The 26,818-nt window shown below is 36.1% G+C and overlaps 1 protein-coding gene and 1 pseudogene across 2 annotated transcripts; both read right to left on the reverse strand.

The window, feature by feature from the left end:
• Positions 1 to 379: 379 nt before the first annotated feature.
• LOC114259582 (prefoldin subunit 6) lies at positions 380 to 24,904 on the reverse strand. Its single transcript, XM_028199616.2, has 5 exons — positions 24,721 to 24,904; positions 24,467 to 24,537; positions 24,065 to 24,189; positions 22,235 to 22,295; positions 380 to 746 (listed from the first exon to the last, which is right to left on the reverse strand). The coding sequence occupies exons 1-5, from the start codon at positions 24,887 to 24,889 to the stop codon at positions 690 to 692; spliced, it is 483 nt and encodes a 160-aa protein (XP_028055417.2). The 5' UTR covers positions 24,890 to 24,904; the 3' UTR covers positions 380 to 689.
• LOC145798526 (GTP-binding nuclear protein Ran-B1 pseudogene) lies at positions 3,993 to 4,697 on the reverse strand (annotated as a pseudogene). The gene has a single exon (XR_014339498.1). The product of XR_014339498.1 is annotated as a GTP-binding nuclear protein Ran-B1 pseudogene (transcript).
• Positions 24,905 to 26,818: the final 1,914 nt, after the last annotated feature.

Here is a 26,818-nt window from a genome sequence, read left to right on the forward strand (position 1 = left end):
AACAGAAAACCAGTGTTTGATTCTGCTTGCAATAAGTTCAAAATAACTTTTTGCAGAGATGCACATGGAGAGATGCTTTTGAGCCTATTTGGTGTTGATAACAAAAAAAAATCGAAACCGAAAATACTAACTACTAGATAATCAATTTTTTTCCAACTTAAATAAATTATTTCTACTTAATAAATTGTATGCAGAAACTATACTAAACAATTTAGCACACATACTCCCAAAATAAGTTTTTTTTTTTTTTTTTTTTTTATAAATAAAAAAGTTATAAGCAGTTCATATAAACTGCACCAAACAGTTTAATTTTTGGCTTTTTATCACCAAACAGGCCATGGACACTAGTTCAACTTAAGCAGTACATTGTAACAACTGATGGCCAACAACTTTTTCCAAAGATCCACATTCACCAGATACAAAGATAAGTCATTACACGGCATTGGTCCACCAATGTTGGATACTTAGGAAGGATGCACTCGATACAACCTAAACTTTGACATATCTTGCACAAACACAACGTATCATTTAAAAAAAACCAACACAACCACATTTTCCTTGTAAGAAACAATCATCAAAATCCAAAAACAAAAAGGGAGGGCTAGTAACTAGAATAGTAGTTTTACTCAAAAAGCAGAGATCAAGAGCACTGATGCTAACTAGGCCAGAAAAGAACCAGTAGAGGAAAATTATGCCTTTGCTTTTCCGGCCTGGAGATACTGAATTCTTTGCTGCAACTTTAAAATCTACAAAATATTATAAAAAAAATGGAAGCAATTAAAGTAATAGCACACATATTATTAGCACAATTTACAAATTTTGCATTCCTGTATCTATGACCTTCATTAAAAGTGCCTATGCTTCTTTGCTTATGGGTTTGTAATTTGAAAGAAATATTTTAGTAGGTAATTTTAAAACTTCTCCTTTGATATGACCTAAAGATGTGAAAGAAAAACTAAAAATGAGGTGCACAACAAACGCTATAGGCAAAATTATTCAAATAAAAATATATTTTTACAATTGTTTAGACTATTCCCATTAGTAACTGTTTGGGCAAAAATGTAAGAAAACGACATACCAAAATAATCCAATATCCCACTCTCTAAGCCACATGTCCTACTACCGTTTCACACATTCATTGTGTGCGCAGAATCACTCTAGGATTAAATAAATAACAATGGAACATAACAAGTATGCAGGAAATAGTTGTGGAAGAGGGGAGTGAGAGATTAATTGTTTGTACATGTAATCTCTTTGACTATAAGTGTATTTTAATAATGATGGAACATAACAAACAGAGGAAATAGGTAGGGTAGTTAGGGATGACGGGAGTGAGAGACTACGGCTGTGTTTGGTTACATCCTCAAACTATATTTCCACTCATACATTTACACTTTCACATTTGGATACAATTTTCATATTGTAATTCCACCATACAATTCAAAATACATCTCCACTTCCTGTTTGACAGAGTTCTCCCTTCGTTTCTCCACTGTAAAAGCTTCCAACAGTACAACTCTGTATTTTTTGATATTCTCCATTTCTGAAAAGCTTCACGTGAAGGAAATTTAAAACTAAACTTCTGAAAAGCTTCACCTCAAAGAAATTCCAAGCTGAACTTCACGAGTCCTCTTCCTCTCTTTCAACGATCACAGGTGAAGATTCTTCACAGGTCGTGTTCGAATCTATGAACCCCCTCTCTACCCATAAAATCGCAATTACCAGCTCCCACAAATCAAGTAAGTTACAGTTTGTGCGTTGTGGAAGATTCACTCTCCGAGCAACAAAACAACGACAAGACCGAGGTCAACTACATTACAAATTTCTTTCAAATTTTAAATTACAACTCACTAATTTCCTCAAAATTCATTCCCAATTTATGTGTGTCAGGCCAAATTTGTGAAACGTATTCTCCAATCAGACACATTGCGAAGAAGCGCACATCCACCCACTATAGCCACTCAGTCATCGGTGACAACTATTCCACTCCTACTCTGGTACGTATATCCTTGAATGGATCTGCTAGTCGTATATCGTTCAATCCTTCATATATCCTTCAATAGATCTTCTAGTCGTATATCGTTCAATCCTTTACTCGATCTAGTATGTACTAGCTGAGAAGGGGAAATGTTCTGTCAAACCGGTCAACCGCCAGGACAACCAGCCGGTCGTCCCACCGGACTTCCGGCCCAACCCCCTCTCCTCTTGGTCGACCGGCAATACCCTTTTCTACTTCTCTTCTTCTTCTAGTCTCCTTCTGGTTATTTGTGCTTATTGTCTACTGTATACACTTCTCTTATAAACTTTTTGCATATAATATTATGTTTTTTCTTGTTATATAACATTGTTAACACTTCAATTGATATTTTTTTTTTCCTAGCAATATTCTGTTTTTTCCTCTTGTATCTATTTTTCCCAACACTGTTAATAACTTCAATTGATGCACTTTCTTTCCTACGAAAACATAATTGGAGAAGATTCTTGCAATTTTAATTTTTAATATCCAATTCAGATTAGTTTAGATATAAATTGTGTGTTGTTAGATGGATGGCAACAATCAGGACACAAGAATGTGGAGTTCCAGAATAGAAATGAAGATAATAAACATGTTGAAAGACGAGGTACAAAAAAATCAAACAACAGGTCATAGTACTGTGTGGATAGTTAGGCATTGGACTCATTTTGCAACTGAGTTGCAAAATTTGTACGGATTTCGATACACACCAAAACAGGTATGACAAAAATATTAGCGATTGAAAGCTGATTACCAAACCTTCAAGCGATTGCAGGCACAGACCGGTCTGGGATGGGATCCCATTGTAGGAACGGTTGTTGCACCCGATGAATTTTAGGACAAGGTATTCAATTAATCTATACCCTTTTCAATTTTTTTTGTAACATTTTATAACATGTACAGAACGCTTATTTTTAATATATTCAATTGCTGTAGGCAACAAAAAATGTTAAGAAATTTAGGACAAAAGGATTTGAATATTTTCAAGAAATTGCCGAAATTGTTGAAAACTGTTGTGCCACAGGGGCCTTGGTCCGTGCATCCACACAAAGAGCCCCTGACTCCGATGAAAATGATGAAATGCTTAATAAATTTTGGTCTCCTGGAGCTGGTGAGAGTAATGCGGCCGAACCTATTACTGTTGACTTATTCGGCGATGAGTACATAGAACCATCGAATGGCAAAAGTCACAAGAGCGGCCCTACAACTAGCCAGACTGATAGTGGTCGTTCTAAATGGTCACGATCAAGTGGCTTTGATGATGTATGCGCAGCTTTCACTACCTATGTACAGGCAAAAACGGAACATTCCCATGCCCGATCAACAGACACAGAGGCTGTAAGCGCATGTGGTGATGAGTATTCTCTTAATGCATGTCAAGATGCCCTGTTAGAGCTTGGAGACATCAGTCCAGTACATTAGGGCTCTGACACTATTCAAAGACAATAAATGGCGGAGGTTTTTAATGCGCACTCCTGTCCATATGCGCCTAGCTATGATTCTAGCTTTGCAGTGAAGAGAGAAGTTGTGGCTTGATCGAGCTTGCGGTTCTCATTGTGGTTGTCCAACATGCTTTGATGATGTCTATGTTGTTCTTATTAATTTTTTTTTTTTTTTCACCTGATGACCGGCTACTGAGAGTACCAAGATTTGCAACCATCATTTCCTTCACTATTATGTAACATAAATCTAATGTTTGTCCAATTTCAAAACAATATAACAAATAAACTGTTAGAATTTACCATCACCTACCACCAATTTACCATCACCTACCAACACCTACTCCTCACCTACTCCTCACCTACTACACTCACCCTCTCCTATATAATGAGCCACTCACCATTTGTAATATAAATCAGAATATCAATCAATAATACATCAATTTTAACTTGGTATCAGAGCAGGTTTAGAACCTAATATTTTTCGCTTCACCGGCGGGCGGCAACCTCGCCTTGGCCGCCCGCCGGACCTCAACCTAGTCCGTTAGAATTTTCTACACATACCTTGCAATTTCTTCGAGACCACCGCCGTCACACAGCGCCTCTCTGCCACCCCCGCCTTCCTTCATATGGTGGAAGTTTGCATCTCCTGCAAGTTTTCTGGCGAGGTACAGGAAAGGTTTCTCAACGTTGTAATTGCTCTTTGCTAAAATCTCATAGTATTGCAAGTTCTTTTTCCTATGGAAAGTAACTTGCTTTGCCTTCACTTGCCTGTTCTTCACATCACCCTTGTTTCCGCAAAGCACAATTGGAATATTCTCCCACACCCTGCAGAGATCCTAGTGCCATGTGGGAACATTCTTGTAAGTCACTCGGGCAGTCACATCAAACATGATGATGGCACATTGTCCATGGATATAGTGGCCATCCCTAAGGCCACCGCATTTCTCCTGCCCTGCTGTGTCCCAGCAATAAAACCTAATTTTTCCACAGTTGGTGAAGAAATCCAGAGGATGAACTTCCACGCCAATGGTTGGCTCATATTTCTTCTCACATTCACCAGTAAGATGTCTCTTCACAAATGTCGTTTTCCCTGTTCCACCATCACCAACAATTACAAGCTTGAAACTGGGATAATCAACAGTCTGCTGATTTGGCAAAGCCATTGATGCCGTCTGAGACTTGGCCGAGTCGATGATAGAGAGAGAGAGAGAGAGAGTGGGTAGTATGATGAAAGGAGGAGACACAGCACATGGAGGGGACACAAACAGCAGAGGCGGTGAACAAAATAAAATAAAATAAAAACATATCAACACACACAACACTTGCTTTCTTTCTTTATTTATTTCTTTCTTTTCATTCCTTTATTTATTTATTTGTTTTGTTCATCCACCGCCCACATCCCTCACTTTCTTTAAACCCACTTTTATTTTATTATCTACTTCACATGCTCCCTTTCTTTTTATTTTTTATTATCCACCCACTCTTTCTTTATTTAAACATACAGCTTTGATTTTTTATTATCCACCCACTTTTCTTTTATTTTTTTATTCTCCACCCACTCTTCCAACTCCATGTGCTGTTGCCTCACTCTTGATTCTCACTCTTTCTTTTGTCAGACTCCTCTCCCCCCACCATGTGCTGTTGCCAGCACCCATTCTAGAATATATATCTATTTTTTTAAAAAAAAAAAATTGTTTTTTTATCTCTTTTTTTTTTTCTTTTCTTTTTATTATTCAACAAAACAACATCATCAAAATAACACCACAAACATTCTACAATCTTATCATTTCTTCATGCCGGGGATCAACCCCGATCAGCATTTTACACCAAAAAAAAAAAAAAACACACCAAAACAACCACACATCACAGGCGGGATTTTTCTTCTCTACTCTGCCGCCGGTCTCTTCTTCTTGCCTCCGTCCTGGCCGGCCCTTGACGGTGTTGCCTCCGTGCTTCCTAGACCACCAAGCAAGTTGCCTCCTCCCTGCTCCTCCACTACAGCATATGGTGGACCTCCAAATCGGAACATCACGGTGGCCTTCCGCATCAGCTCCTTGTTTTCTGTCTTTAGCACACTTATTTCTGCTCGCGCATCCTTATACATGCGTTGGAGCAGAGCCAGCTGGGAGTTTAACTGTTGCACCTCATTTGTCCTGCTCTGCAGCCGGTGCGACAAGTTTGTGACCGCAGTCATGGTTTCCACACATGACTTCAGAGTATACTGATTGGCCTCAATATCAGTTTGCACCGCCATTTTTTGCTCCACCGACCGCATCGGAAAGTTCAACGGAGCAAACACAGAGGTGTTTGGTTGAGGTTCACTGGCCACCGCACCAGTTCTCTCTCTTGTTGACTCATTGAGGTCTGGAAAGAGAGTGAGCAGACTACGGGACGAAGAGGCCATTTTCTGGGCAACCGAGTATTACAGAGTGTTTCAAGATTTGCAGCTCTTAGAGACACTCTCTCAGCCAAAGGAACTATCTCTCTCAGCAACACGAAGAGTTTTTTTTTCAGAGTTTTTTTAGCGGGTTTTCTGCCTCAGCCTCAGCCTCCGCTTTGATTTATAAAGACCTTGACGAAGAGGCAGACACGCGCATCATGAGTCGCTCGGCGCTCGCCGACAACTTGGCACGCCTTTTGATGGCACGTCTTTTTATGGATTGGGCACGCCTTTTGATGGCACGCCTTTTTATGGATTGGGCACGCCTTTTGATGGCACGCCTTTTTGAAAGATTGGGCACACCTTTTGAGGGTGCGACTTTTTAAGGGTCCGACAAGACTCTGTAAACTGTCCCGACATTGATTCCGGTTAGCTCCTTTATGGGTCCGACAAGACTCTGTAAACTGTCCCGACATTGATTCCGGTTAACTCCTTCAAGGGTCCGACAAGACTCTGTAAACTGTCCCGACATTGATTCCGGTTAGTTTCTACAAGGGTCCAGCAAGACTCTGTAAACTGTCACAACAACTGTCACAACATTGTCTGCTACAACGGTCCGACATGACCCCATAAACTGTCTTCTACATCGGTCTGACACCGCCATCCAGTGTCCTCTACACCGTTATGACACCACCATACAGTGTCCTCTACAACGTTATGACACCCTCATACAGTGTCCTCTACAACGTTATGACACCCCCATACAGTGTCCTCTACAACGTTATGACACCACCATTCAGTGTCTTCACCAATGGTCTGACACGACCATACAGTGTCTCCTATCCTTTTTTATTTTTATGTATTTTCTTGTTTTGTTCCTCTCTTCAAACTCAAGTTGGTTAGTTTCTATCCTCCTTGAGTTTGCGGGGGGCTGTTAGAATTTACCATCACCTACCACCAATTTACCATCACCTACCACCACCTACTCCTCACCTACTACACTCACCCTCTCCTATATAATGAGTCACTCACCATTTGTAATATACATCAGAATATCAATCAATAATACATCAATTTTAACTTAAACATTATAAAATGGAACAACATCAAAATGTCCTTTTGTAGGAGTGACATTTTTGACTATCCATCGATAAAGAATATGAAAGTGGGGTTTTAAATGGCGTACTTGTAAATTAGTGCCGGTAAATCGGTTCTCACAAATTATAGTATAAACCTCACTTACATCACCAACCATGTTAACTAGGTTAGCCTCACTTTGAAAATAACATTGCAAATCCCCTGATTGAACTCCAATAATTTGTGCTAAATTGTGGGGGTTGAGTGTGATTAGTTTACCTTTCACGTAAGATGTCAAACTATTCTTTCGAATTGCTCCCTCAATAGGTCGTAAGTGAAGGTAAAATAAATACACAAAGCATGGATATACCTTTTGTGGTAAATTAGTTAAAGGTAGTCATCCCATCGTGTCCAGTCTACCAACCAACAAAGGATCATATTGAGAAGGTGGATTTACTCAGATTTACCCTTCTCCCGATAACAATTGGTCAGTTGGCAAAATTTGGATGAGCTTGTTCATGATTATAGGTAAGAAAATCAATTGTTGGATAAGTTTGTTGTTGGCGTTGTGGAGGGTTAGAGGTTTGGCCACGTTCTGGTCTGGCTCTTTTTGTTCTCGGCATGACTTATGAACGTAAGCAAAAGATAGCAAAAGGTAACAACAATGTATAAAAAATGTATAGCAAAATATATGAAAATGGTGTGCAAAAGTAACCAACAGATAGCCAAAGCTCAGCCTCAGGGTTCAGACTTGGTGGAAGCTGGAATAGAGAGGCCAGTTGACCTGCCGGATAACCCACCAGTTGTCCGCCTGGTTGTCCGGTTTGCTGCACTGTTGGGTTGTAACCAATAGATCTGAAGGCACCTTTCAAAAATAGTTCTACAGAACAGATCTGAGGGAACCTTTGAATTTTATAAATTGATTGAATGGGAAATTAATTGAGGTAGCTGGTGGAGGAGGTGGTTGTATAGTTCGGGTATTGACAATATTTTGATATAAAGAGCAACAAAGATGGTGAAGAAGATGGTGAAAGTTGTGAAGCAAGAAGTTGTTGGAATGAAGATGGTGTTGCTGAAAATTTTGAAGTGAATTGTTGGTTAGGAGAGTGATACAAAGAGCTTCGGTCAAATGGTCAAAAATATACTGAGTTTTGGGTTTTTTTTTTTTATTTTAAAATAGCATCCAACGCTGACCAACTATTTTGGCTTCTTTTTTTCTTTTATCAAAGCTAACCAGATTTTGCAGAGGGCACAGAAATGAGTGAAATTACCATGTTGTCCTTTTTATTTATTTCTAACTTATGAATTTATTATTTATTGAAAGGGGTAATGTGGTAATTTCAATGTCAAACCCATCACACACTACCATTATTGATGGTACTTCACTTCATGGGTCTCTGTTTCACTTCGCGGGTCATGTGCAGTAAGAAATGGAAAGGTGAGTACAATAATAATGGTGAAAATAATAGTATAGGTTTACAGATTTTATTGTACTCGCCTTTGTAAACCTCTAACCCTCCACAACGCCAACAATAACAAACTTATCTAACAATTGACTTTCTTACCTATAATCATGAACAAGCTTATCCAAATTTTGCCAACCGACCAATTGTTATCGGGAGAAGGATAAATCTGAGTAAATCCACCTTCTCAATATGATCCTTTGTTGGTTGGTAGACTGGACACGATGGGATGACTACCTTTAACTAATTTACCACAAAAGGTACATCTACGCTTTGTGTATTTATTTTACCTTCACTTACGACCTATTGAGGGAACAGTTCGAAAGAATAGTTTGACATCTTACGTGAAAGGTAAACTAATCACACTCAACCCCCACAGTTTAGCACAAATTATTGGAGTTCAATCAGGGGATTTGCAATGTCATTTTCAAAGTGAGGCTAACCTAGTTAACATGTTTGGTGATGTAAGTGAGGTTTATACTACAATTTGTGAGAACCGATTTACCGACACTAATTTACAAGTACGCCATTTAAAACCCCACTTTCGTATTCTTCATCGATGGATAGTCAAAAATGTCACTCCTAAAAAAAGACATTTTGATGTTCCATTTTATAATGTTTATTCGTTATATTGTTTTGAAATTGGACAAACAATAGATTTATGCTACATGATAGTGAAGGAAATGATGGTCGCAAATCTTGGTACTCTCAGTGGCCGGTAATCAGGTAAAAAAAAAAAAATTTAATAAGAACATAGACATCATCAAAGCATATTGGACAACCACAATGAGAACCGCAAGCTCGATCAAGCCACAACTTCTCCCTTCACTGCAAAGCTAGAATCATAGCTAGGCGCATATGGGCAGGAGTGCGCATTAAAAACCTCCGCCATTTATTGTCTTTGAATAGTGTCAGAGCCCTAATGTACTGGACCGATAGTATGTCCTCAAGCTCTAACAGTGTATCTTAACATTCATCAAGAGAATAGTCATCACCACATGCACTTACAGCCTCTGTATCTGTTGATCGGGCATGAGAATGTTCCGTTTTTGCCTGTACATAGGTAGTGAAAGCTACGCATACATCATCAAAGCCATTTGACCGTGACCATTTAGAACGACCACTATCAGTCTGGCTAGTTGTAGGGTCCCTCTTGTGACTTTTGCCCTTCGATGGTTCTATGTACTCATCGCCGAATAAGTCAACAGTAATAGGTTCGGCCGCATTACTCCCACCAGCTCCAGGAGACCAAAATTTATTAAGCATTTCATCCTCTTCATCAGAGTTAGGGCCTCCTTGTGTGGATGCACGGGCCAAGGCCCCTATGGCACAACAGTTTTCAACAATTTCGGCTATTTCTTGAAAATACTCAAATCCTTGTCCTAAATTTCTTAACATTTTTTGTTGCCTACAGCAATTGAACATATTAAAAATAAGCATTCTGTACATGTTATAAAATATTACAAAAAAAAATTGAAAAGGGTATAGATTAATTGAATACCTTGTCCTAAAATTCATCGGGTGCAACAACCGTTCCTACAATGGGATCCCATCCCAGACCGGTCTGTGCCTGCAATCGCTTGAAGGTTTGGCAATCAGCTTTCAATCGCTAATATTTTTGCCGTACCTGTTTTGGTGTGTATCGAAATCTGTACAAATTTTGCAACTCAGTTGCAAAATGAGTCAAATGCCTAACTGTCCACACAATACTATGACCTGTTGTTTGATTTTTTTGTACCTCGTCTTTCAACATGTTTATTAGCTTCATTTCTATTCTGGAACTCCACATTCTTGCGTCCTGATTGTTGCCAACCATCTAACAACACACAATTTATATCTAAACTAATCTAAATTGGATATTAAAAATTAAAATTGCAAGAATCTTCTCCAATTATATTTTCATAGGAAAGAAAGTGCATCAATTGAAGTTGTTAACAATGTTGGGAAAAATAGATACAAGAGGAAAAAGTAGATAAAAAGGCAGAATATTGCTAGGAAAAAAAATATATCAATTGAAGTGTTAACAGTGTTACATAACAAGAAAAAGCATAATATTATATGCAAAAAGTTTGAGAGAAGTATATACAGTAGACAATAAGCACAAATAACCAGAAGGAGACTAGAAGAAGAAGAGAAGCAGAAAAGGATATTGCCAGTCGACCAAGAGGAGAGGGGGCTGGGTCGGCGGTCGACCGGCCGGAAGTCCAATGGGACGATAGGCTGGTTGTCCTGGCGGTAGACCGGTTTGACAAAACATTTCCCCTTCTCAGCTATTACATACCAGATCGAGTAAAGGATTGAACGATATACGACTAGCAGATCTATTGAAGGATATATGAAGGATTGAACGATATACGACTAGCAGATCCATTCAAGGACATACGTACCAAAGCAGGAGTTGAATAGTTGTCACCGATGACTGCGTGGCTACAGTGGGTGGACGTGCGCTTCTTCGCAATGCGTCTGATTGGAGAATACACTTCACAAATTTTGCCTGACACACATAAATTGGGAATGAATTTGGGAAATTTTGAGGAAATCAGTGAGTTGTAATTTAAAATTTGAAAGAAATTTGTGATGTAGTTGACCTCAGTCTTGTCGTTGTTTCGTTGTTCAGAGAGTGAATCTTCCACAACGCACAAACTGTAACTTACTTGATTTGTGGGAGCTGGTAATTGCAATTTTATGGGTGGAGAGGGGGTTCACAAACATACTTTAGATTCGAAGGTCTGAGTTCACAGAGTAACACGACCCGTGAAGAATCTTCACCTATGATCGTTGAAAAAGAGAAAGAGGTCTCGTGAAGTTCAGCTTTAAATTTCTTTAAGGTGAAGCTTTTCAGAAGTTTAGCTTTAAATTTTCTTCACGTGAAGCTTTTCAGAAATGGAGAATATCAAAAAATATAGAGATGTACCGTTGGAAGCTTTTACAATGGAGAAACAAAGGCAGAACTCTGTCAAACGGGAAGTGGAGATGTATTTTGAATTGCATGGTAGAATTACGATTTGAAAATTGTATCCAAACGTGAAGTGTAAATGTATGGGTGGAAACATAGTTTGAGAATGCATCCAAACACGGTCTAAATTTTTTATCAACATGAACATTCAAAAGCCTGACCAAACTAGCATCAATAATTTCAAAGAAACCTCGCTTTCTCAACAAGGCTATTAAACTTCATTTTCTTTACCTTTAAATGGTCAAATAGCAAACCAAATTTTAGAGAAAAACAGAAAAAAGTAGGACAAGTTGCAAAAGCTTGAAAGAAAAGAGAACACATAACTCTTTTTTTTCTCTCTAATGGCCCTTACACTATCACATGTGGCTGGTTTATATGGTCTTCCATAAAAACATGTAACATCGTTAACGATTTGAGGGGAAATGAATTAATTTCAATAGTGTAAGGTGTTAATTGCTAAACTTGATAGTTAAGGGGATAATGTGACAAATGTGATAGATCGAGGGGCAAAGTAAAGTTTTCTATCAAAATGTCGTAATGTCGTTAATGATTTGGGGCAAAGTGAAAAAATTTCACTAATTTAAGATGTTAATTGTTAAAAGGGGAAATTACATAACCCCAAGGTTTGACCCCTCGTAACGTATTCAATCCTAAGTTTTAAAAAATTTCAAACAAAACTATAAATTTTTAAATTGCACACAATCTTAGGCATCCATCCGTCTTTACTATATTGTACAACAAAGAGAAAAAAAATTGTAGTACATGTGGCAAAATATCTTTCACTCTTTTAACTTAGGGTCCGTTTGTTTTCAGAGATAAAAGTGAGGGGATTCATAGTGAGGGGATTAATAGCAAGGGGATTGTTAATGAGGAGATTGATAGTGAGGGAATTAGGTAAAATTGTGTTTGTTTTTATGATAGTTGTTAATGTAGGAATTGTTAAATTATTTTTATATAAAATAATAAAAAAAATATAAAAAATTAAACATTAATGTTTAAAAAAATCCCAATATGTAAAAAATAAAAAAAATAAAAAAATTTCTAATCCCCTCACTATGTTTCTAATACCACCTCTACCTCCTCCATCTCAATCCCCCTTCCAACCTCCATCTTAATCCCCTCCTCCATCCCAATCCCTTCCCCAACTCTACAAACAAACACAACATTAAATAACCCCACCTCCATCTTAATCCCCTCCCATCTATTACACCCCAAAACAAACGGGGCCTTCATGTATACCCCATAATTAAGATTGACCATACCAATTACAATCCCACCTTACCAATCATCCAACATATCATTAACCCTACCATGCACATTAACACATTTGATCACTCACCTCTGCCTTTCCCCCCATCTCGCAGCTAGTGGTTGCCCTCCCTCCCCCTCCACTTAACCCTCCCACCATAACCACCCTCTCAACCTCCACCAAACCCTTACCAAAATCGTCTCCTCCATTGAGAAGAAGATGAGAACAATAGTCATCAACCACCAGTACCAATCCCACCATCTCTCCCCCTAGCAACGCTATACCCCTGCCCTTTGTCCACCCCTCTAGCACCGCTACCCCCACTATCTCTTCCCTTTTTACCGCATGACAGTCCCTCACACTTCAATTCACTGCCATCACCCCTTCTCATTCGATTCACCTCATCGATCGAGGAACAATGAAGGATGCCTGGGTGCATAATGTCACGCTGGCAACGAGGTAATTGTCATTCTTCAAGTCACCACTATCATTGAGTTGTGTGAGCGCGTTAATACATGTAGGCATATATCAATATTGCTGGAAATTTGTGTTAATGCATATAATAAGATAGTGGCATGTATATAATATGATAGTGGTGTTGGTGGTAGATAGTGGCATGTATAGAATATGATAGTGGTGTTGGTGGTAGATAGTGGCATGTATATAATATGATAGTGGTAGATAGTGGTAATATATAATATGTAAGTGGCATATAATGGGTTACAATGATGTTTGTAATATCTCCTATATAAGGAGTGTCATTTGGTCTTGTAAAATAAGAAATTTTGAATATAACATAAATATATTCCTTCTTCCTCATATTTTCGGAGTTCTTCTTCCTCATATTTTCTAAGTTGGTATCAGAGCAACAAAAAACACAGCAGCTCTAAAACCGTCATAGCCATGTCGGAAGTCACGTCCGAAACCACTTCAACCCCTGCCGCTGCCATTCCAGTGAAAACGTCCAACTCTCACTCTGTCCAAATCACCACCATCCGCCTAAATGGTGATCATTTTCTCCGCTGGTCACAATCTGTCCGGATGTATATCCGTGGGCAAGGAAAGATCGGTTACATCACTGGTGACAAGAAGGCTCCTGCTGTTAATGATCCGCTGTTCGACAGTTGGGACGCTGAAAACTCCATGGTTATGACATGGTTGGTCAATTCCATGGAGGAGGATATAAGCTCTAATTACATGTGCTATCCTACTGCACAAGAATTGTGGGATAATGTTAGTCAAATGTATTCTGACCTAGGAAATCAATCTCAAGTTTTCGAATTAACTTTGAAGTTGGGAGAGATTCGTCAAGGAGATGATTCCGTCACCAAATATTTCAATTCGTTGAAAAGGTTGTGGCAGGATCTTGACATCTTCAACACATACGAATGGAAATCGGTTGACGACTGCAACCACCACAAGAAAACTGTGGAAGACAGCCGTATTTACAAGTTTCTTGCCGGCCTTAACATTGAGTTCGATGAAGTGCGAGGAAGAATTATTGGCAGACCTCCTCTCCCATCCATTGGCGAAGTATTTGCTGAAGTCAGAAGGGAAGAGAGCCGAAGGAGCGTCATGCTTAAGAAAAAAGGTACTGGTGAATCAATTGAAATTTCTGCTTTAATTAGCGATGCTGCGGCCAACAAGGCTGCAAATTACCAGCGCAGGTTTGATGATAAGCCACGGGTCTGGTGTGATTTTTGCAACAAACCTCACCATACACGCGAAACGTGTTGGAAGATCCATGGCAAACCTGTCAACTGGAAAAGCAGCAAACAAGGAGAGAAGAATCGTGGCTTTCCTACCGCTAATGAAGCCGATTCAGGTCCCTTCAACAAAGAGCAGATTGATCAACTCTTAAAGCTGATAAAATCCAACTCCTCATCCGGTACTCCTAGTGTTTTGTTGGCACAAACAGGTAGAAATCCTAAAGCCTTCTCTTGCCTAAACTTCTCTCCGTGGATCATAGATTCCGGTGCCTCCGATCACATGACTAGTTTTTCCATTTATTTAGTACCTATTTCCCTTGTTCTGGTCATGACAAAATCAGAATAGCCGATGGTAGTTTTTCACCTATTGCAGGAAAAGGATTTATTAAACTAACTGAGAAAATTAATCTCAATGCTGTTCTTCACGTCCCCAACTTAGCCTGTAACCTTTTGTCTGTCAGTAAACTATCTAAGGATTCTAATTGTCGTGTTACATTTTTTGAATCCCATTGTGAATTTCAGGACCAGAACTCGGGGATGATGATTGGGCGTGCTAGGATGCTTGAAGGTCTTTACTACTTTGATGAAGTACCTGTTAGTAATAAAAAAGCTCAGAACTTTAATAGTACTAGTTCAATCTCTGTTCGAGAAAAAATAATGCTATGGCACTATAGGCTAGGACATCCTAGTTTTCTTTATCTGAAACATTTATTTCCAGAATTATTTAAAAGGATTGATTGTTCTTCTTTTCATTGTGAAAGGTGCATTTTTGCAAAATTTCGTCGCTCTACTTATTTGCCAAAATCTTACCAGGCTTCCAAACCTTTTTATTTGATTCATAGTGATGTTTGGGGCCCTTCTAAAATCACTACTCTTTCTGGTAAAAGATGGTTTGTTACATTTATTGATGACCATACCCGCTTATGTTGGATTTATTTGATGAATAAAAAATCTGACGTGAAAAATTTATTCACAAATTTTTACAATATGATTGAAAACCAATTTCAAACCAAAATTGGTATTTTACATTCTGATAATGGAACAGAATATTTCAATGAGCAGTTGGGTGAGTTTTTGGAAAAAAAAGGGATTTTTCATCAATCTACATGTCGGGATACCCCTCAACAAAATGGCATTGCAGAACGAAAAAATAAACATCTACTTGAAGTAGCACGTGCTATAATGTTTTACATGCATGTTCCTAAATATTTATGGGGTGAAGCAATTTTAACAGCCTCTTATTTGATAAACAGGATGCCTACAAAGGTGTTAACATACAAAACACCTTTCGATTGTCTAAAAATTTTTTTTCCTGACACGAGATTGTTTTCTGATTTACCCGACAAAGTTTTTGGATGTACTGCCTATGTTCATGTTCCCAGTCAATTTCGTTCAAAACTTGACCCCCGTGCTATAAAATGTGTTTTTTTGGGTTATTCCTCAAACAAAAAGGGGTATAAGTGTTTCGATCCTCAAACCAAGAAATTTCATGTGAGTATGGATGTGTCATTTGTGGAAACAAAATCCTATTTCCCCAACACTTCTCTTCAGGGGGAGACAAGTGGAGTAGAAGACCGTTTTTGGGATATTTCTATCCCGCTCCCCAATGTCATTTATCCTACACAAAAACCACATCTGTCTGATAATGATCACTTAGGAGAACCAAGTTCTATGGTGCCTAGTCAAGAAGATTCTTGTTTAGGGGGAGAAGTACTACAAAATGATCTAAATCCTGAGCTTCAGGTTTATACTAGGAAGCGATTTCATCTAAGAAATAATGATCCGAATGTCCATCCTAATGACCCGAATGTCCACCCGAGTTCTGGCATCGAAATTTTAGGTAATCCTATTCCTTCTATATCCGACCTTGATGTTCCTATAGCAATTAGGAAAGGTGTCCGAAATTGCATTAAACATCCTATTGCAAATTACCTCTCCTATCAAAGACTGTCTAAAAACCATAGAGCTTTCACATCTAGTATTTCACACTTGTTTGTTCCAAGGAATATACAGGAAGCATTGGATGATCCGAATTGGAAATTAGCAGTCATGGAGGAGATGAATGCTTTAAGGAGAAGTGGTACTTGGGAGATAGTTGATCTACCCAAAGACAAGAAAACAGTTGGGTGTAAATGGGTGTTTACGATAAAATGTAACGCAGATGGAAGCGTTGAGAGATACAAGGCGAGACTGGTGGCTAAAGGCTTCACTCAAACTTATGGGATCGACTATCAGGAGACGTTTGCTCCTGTTGCTAAAATAAATTCCATCAGAGTACTGTTATCTCTTGCAGTAAATTCAGATAGGCCTCTACATCAACTTGACATTAAAAATGCATTTCTCAATGGTGATCTTGAAGAGGAGGTGTTCATGAGCCTACCGCCGGGATTTGAGCAGAGACTTGGAAGCGACAGAGTATGCAGATTGAACAAGTCATTATACGGACTCAAACAATCACCAAGAGCGTGGTTTGAACGCTTTGGGAAGGCAGTTATCAGTTGTGGCTTCTCGCAGAGTCAAGCAGATCACACAATATTTTATAAACATTCAAAAAACAGTAAAATTGCAATTTTGATTGTTTATGTTGATGACATCATTTTAACTGGTAATGATGAAGCAGAGTTAGCAGCCCTCAAAGAGAAACTCGCAAAAGAATTTCACATTAAGGATCTGGGAGCCCTCAAGTATTTCCTCGGAATGGAATTTGCAAGATCCAAGGAAGGTATATTCGTTAATCAGAGAAAATATGTTCTTGATCTCCTTGGAGAAACAGGTATGCTTGGTTGTAAGATGGTGGAGACTCCGATCGAGCCTAACTTGAAGTTACAAGCTGCTAAGGCTGAAGAAGTCAAAGAGAGGGAACAATATCAGCGACTTGTCGGGAAATTGATTTACTTGTCTCATACGCGGCCTGATATTGCCTTTGCAGTCAGCATGGTAAGTCAGTTCATGCACTCACCAGGGGCAGAGCATTTTGAGGCCGTTTATAAGATCTTAAGATATTTGAAAGGAACTCCAGGGAGAGGCTTACTGTTCAAGAAACATGGACATCTTCAAGTTGAAGTATACACAGATGCAGACTGGGCAGGAAGTGTTACAGACAGGAGATCAACATCCGGATACTGCTCCTTTGTAGGTGGGAACCTAGTTACATGGCGGAGTAAAAAACAGAATGTGGTAGCTAGAAGTAGTGCAGAAGCTGAGTTCAGAGCTGTTACCCATGGAATCTGTGAAGTAATGTGGATTAAAAGAATTCTTGAAGAATTAAAGCTTTCTCACCCGACACCTATGAAGGTCTATTGTGACAACAAAGCAGCTATATCTATAGCTCATAATCCAGTTCTACATGATCGCACAAAACATATAGAAGTGGATAAACATTTCATCAAGGAGAAAATCAATGCTGGCATAATCTGTATGACCTACCTTCCAACAGGTGAACAATTAGCTGATGTGCTAACGAAGGGACTACACAAGAAGCAATTTGATAAGCTGACTAGCAAGCTGGCTATGGAAGATATCTTCAAACCAGCTTGAGGGGGAGTGCTGGAAATTTGTGTTAATGCATTTAATAAGATAGTGGCATGTATATAATATGATAGTGGTGTTGGTGGTAGATAGTGGCATGTATAGAATATGATAGTGGTGTTGGTGGTAGATAGTGGCGTTGGTGGTAGATAGTGGCATGTATATAGTATGATAGTGGTAGATAGTGGTAATATATAATATGTAAGTGGCATATAATGGGTTATAATGATGTTTGTAATATCTCCTATATAAGGAGTGTCATTTGGTCTTGTAAAATAAGAAGTTTTGAATATAACAGAAATATATTCCTTCTTCCTCATATTTTCGGAGTTCTTCTTCCTCATATTTTCTAAGTAATATATATACTTATCTATACGACTGTAAGAGGCTCTTACACTTTGCTATAGTGCATCACTTCTATTTTGCCACTTTCTTCCATATCTTTTTGTGCTTTAAAAGACGGAAAATTTATAGTTTTGGGGGCATTAACCATTCAGTTGGCCTTATTTAGAATATCACATTGAAACTACTTTCTTGTCCTTTCTTCATTGGGAATATTATAACTTCTCTTGTGCTTGTAATATTTTTTATTTTTAAGGTTCTTTACAAAATTTTAACAATTTTGGTTTCATGAATTTACTACTTTGACAATTTTGATAGTTTTAGATTCCTGTTGCTTTCTATATGGCAGTATTCAGACCTCATGCACAATGATTGTCTTTTTGTAAAATATCAATAATGTTATGATGACCATATTTTTATATCATAATTTATTTACCATCTCATATATCACAACTGCATTAGATCAAAACATGAGTGGTGGGTACTCTTTAGACTAATGCAATGATCAGTGTTTTAAAAGGCTCTAGGCGCACTACGGCGATAAGGTCTCCTATAGCCTAAGTGCAAGGCGCGCGCCTCACCAAATTGAGGCACGAGTAGTAGAAGAAAAGAAAAATTATAAAATAGGCAAACTTTTCAACATAACAAATATATATATAGAATTCCAAAAATCATAAAGCAAGTTTCACAAGCGTAACAAAAGAGAAAAAACAAAAAGACAACCCGCAAAGAAGTAGGAGAAGAGAATAAAATAAGAAAAGAAGAAGAGAAGAAAAGTAAATAAAGAAAAAACAAAGGCAGACCCACGAAGAGAACCCATCGAAGAAGAGAAGAATAAAATAAGAAAAAGAACAAAAGAACAAAAAAATAAAGGAAGAAAAAACAGAGGTAAAGAGATAACCCAACCAACAGAACCCATTGAAGAAGAAAAGAAAACCCTGAGGAAAAAACCAAAGTCGTGTCATCTTCTCACTTTCTGATTGCTTTTTTTAATCTTCTCTACCTAGGATCTTTTTTAATCACTTTCTACTCTCTTTTGACCACGTTTGGTCATTTTATATTGAAGATTTTTGATTTCCTATAGGGTATGCTCACAAAAAAAGCACTAACAGTTGGAGTAGAAAAATAAGTAAAAGCCATGAAGCTCGCAACTTACACCTCGAAAAAAAGCCCTCGCCTTATCGCCTTTCAAATTGTGCCTTGTCTTGACTTGTTTGAAGCGCAAGGTTGCGCCTCACGCTAAGCGCGCCTTTTAAAACACTAGCAATGATGATGCACGAGATGATAAACAATTTATGATACACAAATATGATCATCATAGCATTATCGGTGAATTATTTCTAAGTTTCTTATGTATTCATTTCCTCCATTATAGTAAATGTTTATCGTCTTTGGAATTATTCCTAGGTTCATGCTAACAAGTGACCTGGGCACTTGTTAAGGAATAATTAATTATATGTTCAAAGTTTCGAACATATATGTTTATATATGTTAAAAAAAAATTAGTTTCTAAAGGCAAATGCTAACAAGTACTCCTAGGAGGCTGGGACACTTGTTAAGGTGTAATTAGTGAATCTATTTATACTAAAAAGTGAGTGAATTGATATATAAATTTTTTGTTATTATTAAATAAGTCATTAAATGCAAGGTTTTCAACAATTTACTTAATAATTTCTTTTACTACCAAATATACATTTGTTTGGAGTCATGATGAATACACAAGTAAAATGATAAATTAACTAAAATAAATTGTTGAGAATTATTATTTATTACCGCATATAATTTCACCCCTTTACCTCGCCTGATATTTATATTCATGCAATAAATACCATGTGTATATGAGGGCCCATCATATTTAAAAAATGAGAAAACCCATCATATCACATGCGAAATCAAATAAGAAGTGAAAATTTTTGGTGAAATATTTAGTTGATATATAGTAGCCCTCAAAAAAGTTTCTACCATGTTGTATTAAATTAAATCCATTTAATTTTAAAAAATTATTTGTCTTTAATTGCGATGTAATTAATTCAAAGAGCATTAAATCTAAGGCCTCGTTTGGCAAGAGGCTATTTTAGCCAATTAGCCAAAAAGTTACTAAATTAGTCAAAAAGCCAACAACTCATACCAAAAAGTCAAAGATTCTCTTTTCTCTCTACTTTTTGCACATCTTTTCATAATTAGCCAAAAAGTCATCCCAAACATACAAGTTTTTTTTACCTACCTTTTTAGCCAAATAGCCAAAAAGTTACTAAATTAGCCTGTTCCCAAACGAGGCCTAAGTAAGTGTTTGGCATGTGCTAAAAAAGTGCACTTTTTTTGCATACGTACACTTATTTTGATCATATCAATCAACATCTATCAACATCTCCTCTCTACTGTTTTACTCACTTTCTCTACTTTTCTACACATTTTTTTATAAAAAGTTAAAAAATACACTTATTTAGAGCATCCTAAACCATCCTTAAATATATAGGCATTAATTACTCCGGGCAAGACCACTTTCAATATTATTATTTTTATTTATGTATTTATCATGGCTATATTTGGTAGTAAATAATTTAATAACTACTACAATTAATATAATTAATTAAAAACCTTGCATTTAATAACTTATTTAATGACAAAAAATCAATATATTAATTCACCAACTTTTTAACCTATAATAAATGATTAATTACAAATTAATAAGTGTCCCGAGAGCACTCATTAACATTTACCATATTCAGCTACTTAATCTATATATTTACCCCAAAAAAAAAACACATTTGCAATATTCTTAGAGGGGTGCATGCCGCACTCACAAAGGATTGCCAGTGACATACTAGAGAAAGGTGGGTATTTTTTTTATTTTTTTTTTGATAAATAAAGAATGTTAGTAAAGTTAAGTTACAACTTAAAGGGGCCGCTGCTGGTCCATCAACTCGAATTCCAAACCTTCTACTCACCATACCCTAAGGTGCGGCTACAATGTCACTCGACCACAAGGGCCTCGGCAATTTTAATGGAAAGGGGTGCAACACGAGGACTTCCCAGGGGGTCATCCATCCTAGTACTACTTGACATTAATTACTAATAATGCTATATGATGACCATATGATATTTTGTTTACCACCAATACAGTGTTGATATGTGACATGGTAAACAAAACATTACAAAAAAATATGATCATCGTAGTATTATTATTGATTCTTATACATATGTATTAATACTACATGCCACAGGGCTATTGCTCTACCATTGGCATGGCAACATCATGCGTAGCACGAAGCATATATACTAGTATCTACCTAAGGCTATAGGTCTACCACTGGCATGGCAACATCATGCATAGCATGAATCATATATACTAGTACATAGGTGTACGTATCAATATACCCAAACTAATGTTTCAACGTTGCAAGGATTGACACAATGTTTTAGGAATCCAATTTTCGATTTTTTGAATTGCCTCTAAAAATCCAAAGGAGACCCAGCCATTTCCTTTTGCAAGCATTCCAACTGGAAAGAGAAGAAGAGGGCGTAAAATGACAACATTATCCTCCCTCCACTAGCGTCTTTTACGTAGATGAGTGGATGATTTAAATTGATATCAGTTTAGGAGTTCAGGGTTTAATTTAAAAATATTAAAAATTCAAGGTTTAATTAGTTACAAGGCTCGTACTTTTCGGTCTTTTATGTAATTTTCCTTTGTTAAAATTGAGAGTTCAGGGGGCAGAGACACAAGTGTAGTAATTTGAGAAGACAAAGTGAAATTTCTCGATTTTTTATGTGGGTCCATTTTTTTCCTTTGAAATTAGACAAAAAATTTCTTTCCAAATTTTAGGTGGTTCAAGCAAACATAATTGTTGAATAACTAATCAAAAACATTATTTTCCCAAAAGCAAAAGTGTTATATCAAAATGCTAACCAAACAATGCCAGAACTTTTATAGAGTTAGCATTAGCATCAACATCAACTTCCAATAGCCATAAAAAATTATTACCTAGTTGATCATAATTCAAGACTACATGAGTGGCATGGATATAATGAGAATGCAAATTATAACATGTAAAGAGAGGAAATGATACTAACCGCATCTTTCTTACTATTTTGTTTTTCTTCCAAATCTTGTAGAGTTGCATCCAACCGTTTCCTATTTTATGGAAACACAATTTACATTCACATAGCAAAGCAGCAAGAACAATAAGTACAGCAGAAGACGAAAGCGAAGAGGAATAAAGAGGAAGAAGAAGAGACTGTGAAAAGGGACACATGGTTTATTACATGAGTGCTTAAATTATAGGTAAAAAGGATGAAGTCACTACCAAGGTAATGCAAACATACATCGTAGATAAAAGGCAAGTACAGAGAAGTAAACTATTTTATGGCATACATTGTATCCCAGCCCAACAAACATAGAAATTTATATTTCAATGTCCAATCTAAAAGCTTCCACCAAATTTTAAAACAACTACCACAATAATAATTCAATAGACCAGGCATGGAAATGAGGTATTGGACAGAAGAAACTCCCTAAATCTGGATACCATGACAAATGTGCGTGTGTGTGTGTGTGTGTGTGTGTGTGTGTGTGTGTGTGTGTGTGTGTGTGTGTGAATTTATTACATTAAGGCCATCAATAGGGTTAATTAGTGTAAAATCCCACCAACATGTACTCATGCAAGGATATGTTCCATTTTAAGTCCAGTAACTAGTGAAGTCCCCACATAATAATGTTTGTGAGCATAACTTCTTTTTGAAATTGCCATCTCATGTTCAAACAATTTTATCCTTGAATCTAATGGCAGCAGCATGAGTGGCATTGCTGACATGCCAAACAGTACATTTTTTCAAACTTTAAAATATCATATTCATAACTTTCAATGTACATGGAAAAAATATATTTTTTGGAACTTTTCGTTGCGATCAAACAAGATCCATATTGAATATGAAATTATATTTTAGCATGGTCAACAAGATCCATGAATATGAAATTGGCATGATCCATGTTTACAATTATTAGCATGATCATGTAAAAATTGGCATGACTATTGCAAACATGAATCATATTCAAATTTCATATTCAACAAGATCCATGATTATTAGCATGATCATGTAAAAATTGGAAACTATGAAAGATCATGCCAATTTTTTCCACCTTTGAGATAATCATGCCAATAATTGTAAACACTACAAATAAAAAATTATTCAGGGTTAATTACACTTAGCATCCCTATACTTTTAATTGTGATTATTAAGTAAAATTATAATGTCACCCTTCTGTCCATATGGCATTAATGAGACTAATAGAAATTGACATGTGAGCCAAATGTGTAAGGCACAATTAAAAGTAGAGTGGCCAAAGTGGGGATTTTGGTGAAAGTTGAAAGACCGGAGTGAGATTTTAGTGAAAGTGCAAGAGTTTTAAGAACAACATAAGAAAAATATAACATGAAAGATCATCAAATGGGAATTATAATAATAAACAAATATTGGGAAAAACCATACAAAATACATCAGAAAAGGAGGCGTTTTAAATTTACAAAGCATCTACACTCATCTATCCATCACAACAAACAGCAATGACAAATTATTTTGTAATATAAGTTTCTATATCGATCAAGTAGCATAAATTTCATCAACAGAGCATTATTAAGATTCCCGAATAACAACAATTCCCATCAATTTTGGGTTCCTACAACATTCCCATTCTCTGACAGTAAATACGAAAGGGGTCATCCTGAAACTACTAGAAATTTCAACAAACTATCATTAAGGATCTGAGAATCAAGCCGTGTATTTATACCCCCAACCAATTAAAAACAACAAATTGGGACTTAGATAAAAATCCGACGTGCCTATAAGTAGAATTTGCAAGAATTAGTCATGAAATTTGTGAAGAGAGGTAAAAAAGGAACATACAATTCAGCAGAGATGTAATCAATTCGCTTACGGACATTCGCGTTGGCCTCTGCTAAATCCTGCTTCACGAGTACAGGTCCTATCAATTTGTACACATTCGCATCTTCATTCAACAGATTCAGCTCCTTCAATAAAAACCCCAATAATCACAAACCATAATCACAATCAAATGAGTTATCCCTATACCTATATATATATATCTATCTATCTATAAAATGAAATTAACAAAATGTGACATTTTTATTTTCAAAAATACCCTTATAGTCTATTTAAAATACCAAATTATATAGTGAGGCCAACATTTTTAGCGCACACAACATCAAAATCAAATTTTATATTTTACAGATTTAACAGCACATCCTTCGGCTGGACACGAACCCACTAGTATATACAGAGAGAGACCTTGAGGACGAGCTCGTTTTCACCGAGCTGGATGGTGTACTTCTTTCTAACTTGATGGTTCTTTGCGATATCTGTTAAAATTAAAAAATTAAAAAAAAAGGTTGAATTAGGGTTAGGGTTAGATTGGAGGAAGAGGATGATATAGAGAGAGAGAGAGAGAGAGAGAGAAAAAGGTTGAATTAGGGTTAGGGTTAGATTGGAGGAAGAGGATGATATAGAGAGAGAGAGAGAGAGAGAGAGAGAGAGAGAGTTGCCTTTCTGGAGTTTGCTGAGATCGTTGCCTTTGGACTCGAGTTCTCGCTGTAGCTCGCGCATAGCACCCGACGAGCCCATTTTCCTTCGATCGTCTCTCTGTCTGTCTGTCTGTGAACTCCTGGGTTTTTCCGGCGTTTGTGGGTGAGGTTTATGCACTTGTGGGGACATTTTTAGATGAAAAATTAAAAAATAATAATAATAAAATAAAAAAGCAAATTCGGGTTCTCACCTTGTCCCTCACTTTTTAACAACAATGCTAGATTGTCCAAAAAATTGTAGTTTAAAATACTTAAAATGATATCATTTTAAGTGTAAAATGATGTCATTTTGACTCGAGCCATAAAAATTTGAGTCACCAAACATTTTTGACTTTTTAATTATGATGCATTTTACCTTAAATTTTACATATATTTTAAAATAAGAATAATTAAAAATACTATTACCTCATTTCAATGATAAAGTCATTAATTTAATAAAATTTAAATTAATTTAATAAAAATAAATATTAAAAATTATCTTTAACCACCAAAGATAAAATTATATAAAAATAATAAATTTTTTATATTTTATTTTTTTATCAAATTAATTTTTAATATATGTTTGGATGATAATCATGTAATGAGTGGTTGTTTTTGTTGATATTTTTATGATTATCATGTAATAGATGGTTATATTTGTTATTAATAAATTTTTTTTGTCTATTATCATATAATAGATGGTAATTAGCCGTGCAATCTATATGTTTAATATATGAAATTTTTTAATTTTGGATTTTTTATTTAATAGATTAATTTAATAACAATATCAAAGTTATCATGTTCGACTTTTGAAAAAATAAAAACTAATTTAACGAAATAAATATCAAAAAAATATTTTAAAAAATCTCTTTCTATCCTCCCAAAAGATAAAATTTTTATAAATTATATAAAAATGATGTGTTTTTAATTTTTTTCACCAATTTAATTTAGTTTTTAGAAAAAAAAAATTTAAATAGATTATGAAAATCAAACCAAATAAAACTTTATAATAAAAAAAGTTTCACCATTATTCATTCAAAAAAAAGGACATTACATTTTAAACAACATACAATTAACCAACATAAAATAAGTTTTATGACGCTGTTGCCCTTGAAATGAATCGTTCGTAAATAAAAACATCTTTGATTATCCTTATTTGAAATAATATTCAAAATTCATAATTAAATGTATCACAATTAAAAAGTTATGAACTAAAGTAACACAATTGCCAAATTACAAAAATTGTTAGTGCAATTCATCCAATGAAAAATGTTAGGATCCATCCTTGTGGGCTCAAATTTAGCCCGAACGTATTTGTGTTTAATTGATGAGTGTGAGCTCTACATATGAAATGAACATGAACTATTAACCTCTTTTTTGAATAAATTATGAGTTGATAAAAATGAATATGTAATGTTATTATTTTAAAATAGGCTTTTGTCACCCATATTTATTATTTACTCTCTTACCTTTCCTTTATTTGGGCAAAAAAAATATAGTTTAATGAAAGATATTTTATACCAAAAAAATGGTGAGACAAAGGTGGAGGTAGCGGGATAGCGGTGATGATGATGATTATGGTGGTACTCGTCATGCTGATGGTGGAAGTGAGAATAACGGTGGTAGTGTCATGACATTATTAAAATTTTAGTTTGAAAAATATTTTTTACCTTTTTAAATATGAGAAATATTTTCTATTCAAATAAATTTATTTTTTTATTGACCATGGAAATATTTTTTGTATACTTTTAATTTTTATTATACCAAATGCTAAAACATACACTGTTAAAAATAAAAAAATTGCTAAAAGATACATCAAATATTAAGATGTATCAGTTTACTCCTTTTAAACTACTTCAAAATGAACATATATTATTTGGACGTTGAAAGGATCATACTGTAACTAACCCTTTCAAATAATAAAATTGTTTTCATGATTCACATATAATAGCATTGTTTGATACAATTTATTTTTTATTTTTTATTTTTAGATTCACATATAATAGCATTGTGCATTGTTTGATACAATTTATTTTTTTATTTTTTATTTTTAGATTGGGATGCAATTTATTATAAATTG

Source organism: Camellia sinensis, chromosome 9 (assembly GCF_055761805.1).
Source record: "Camellia sinensis isolate YWXY chromosome 9, ASM5576180v1, whole genome shotgun sequence".
Classification (NCBI taxonomy): domain Eukaryota; kingdom Viridiplantae; phylum Streptophyta; class Magnoliopsida; order Ericales; family Theaceae; genus Camellia; species Camellia sinensis.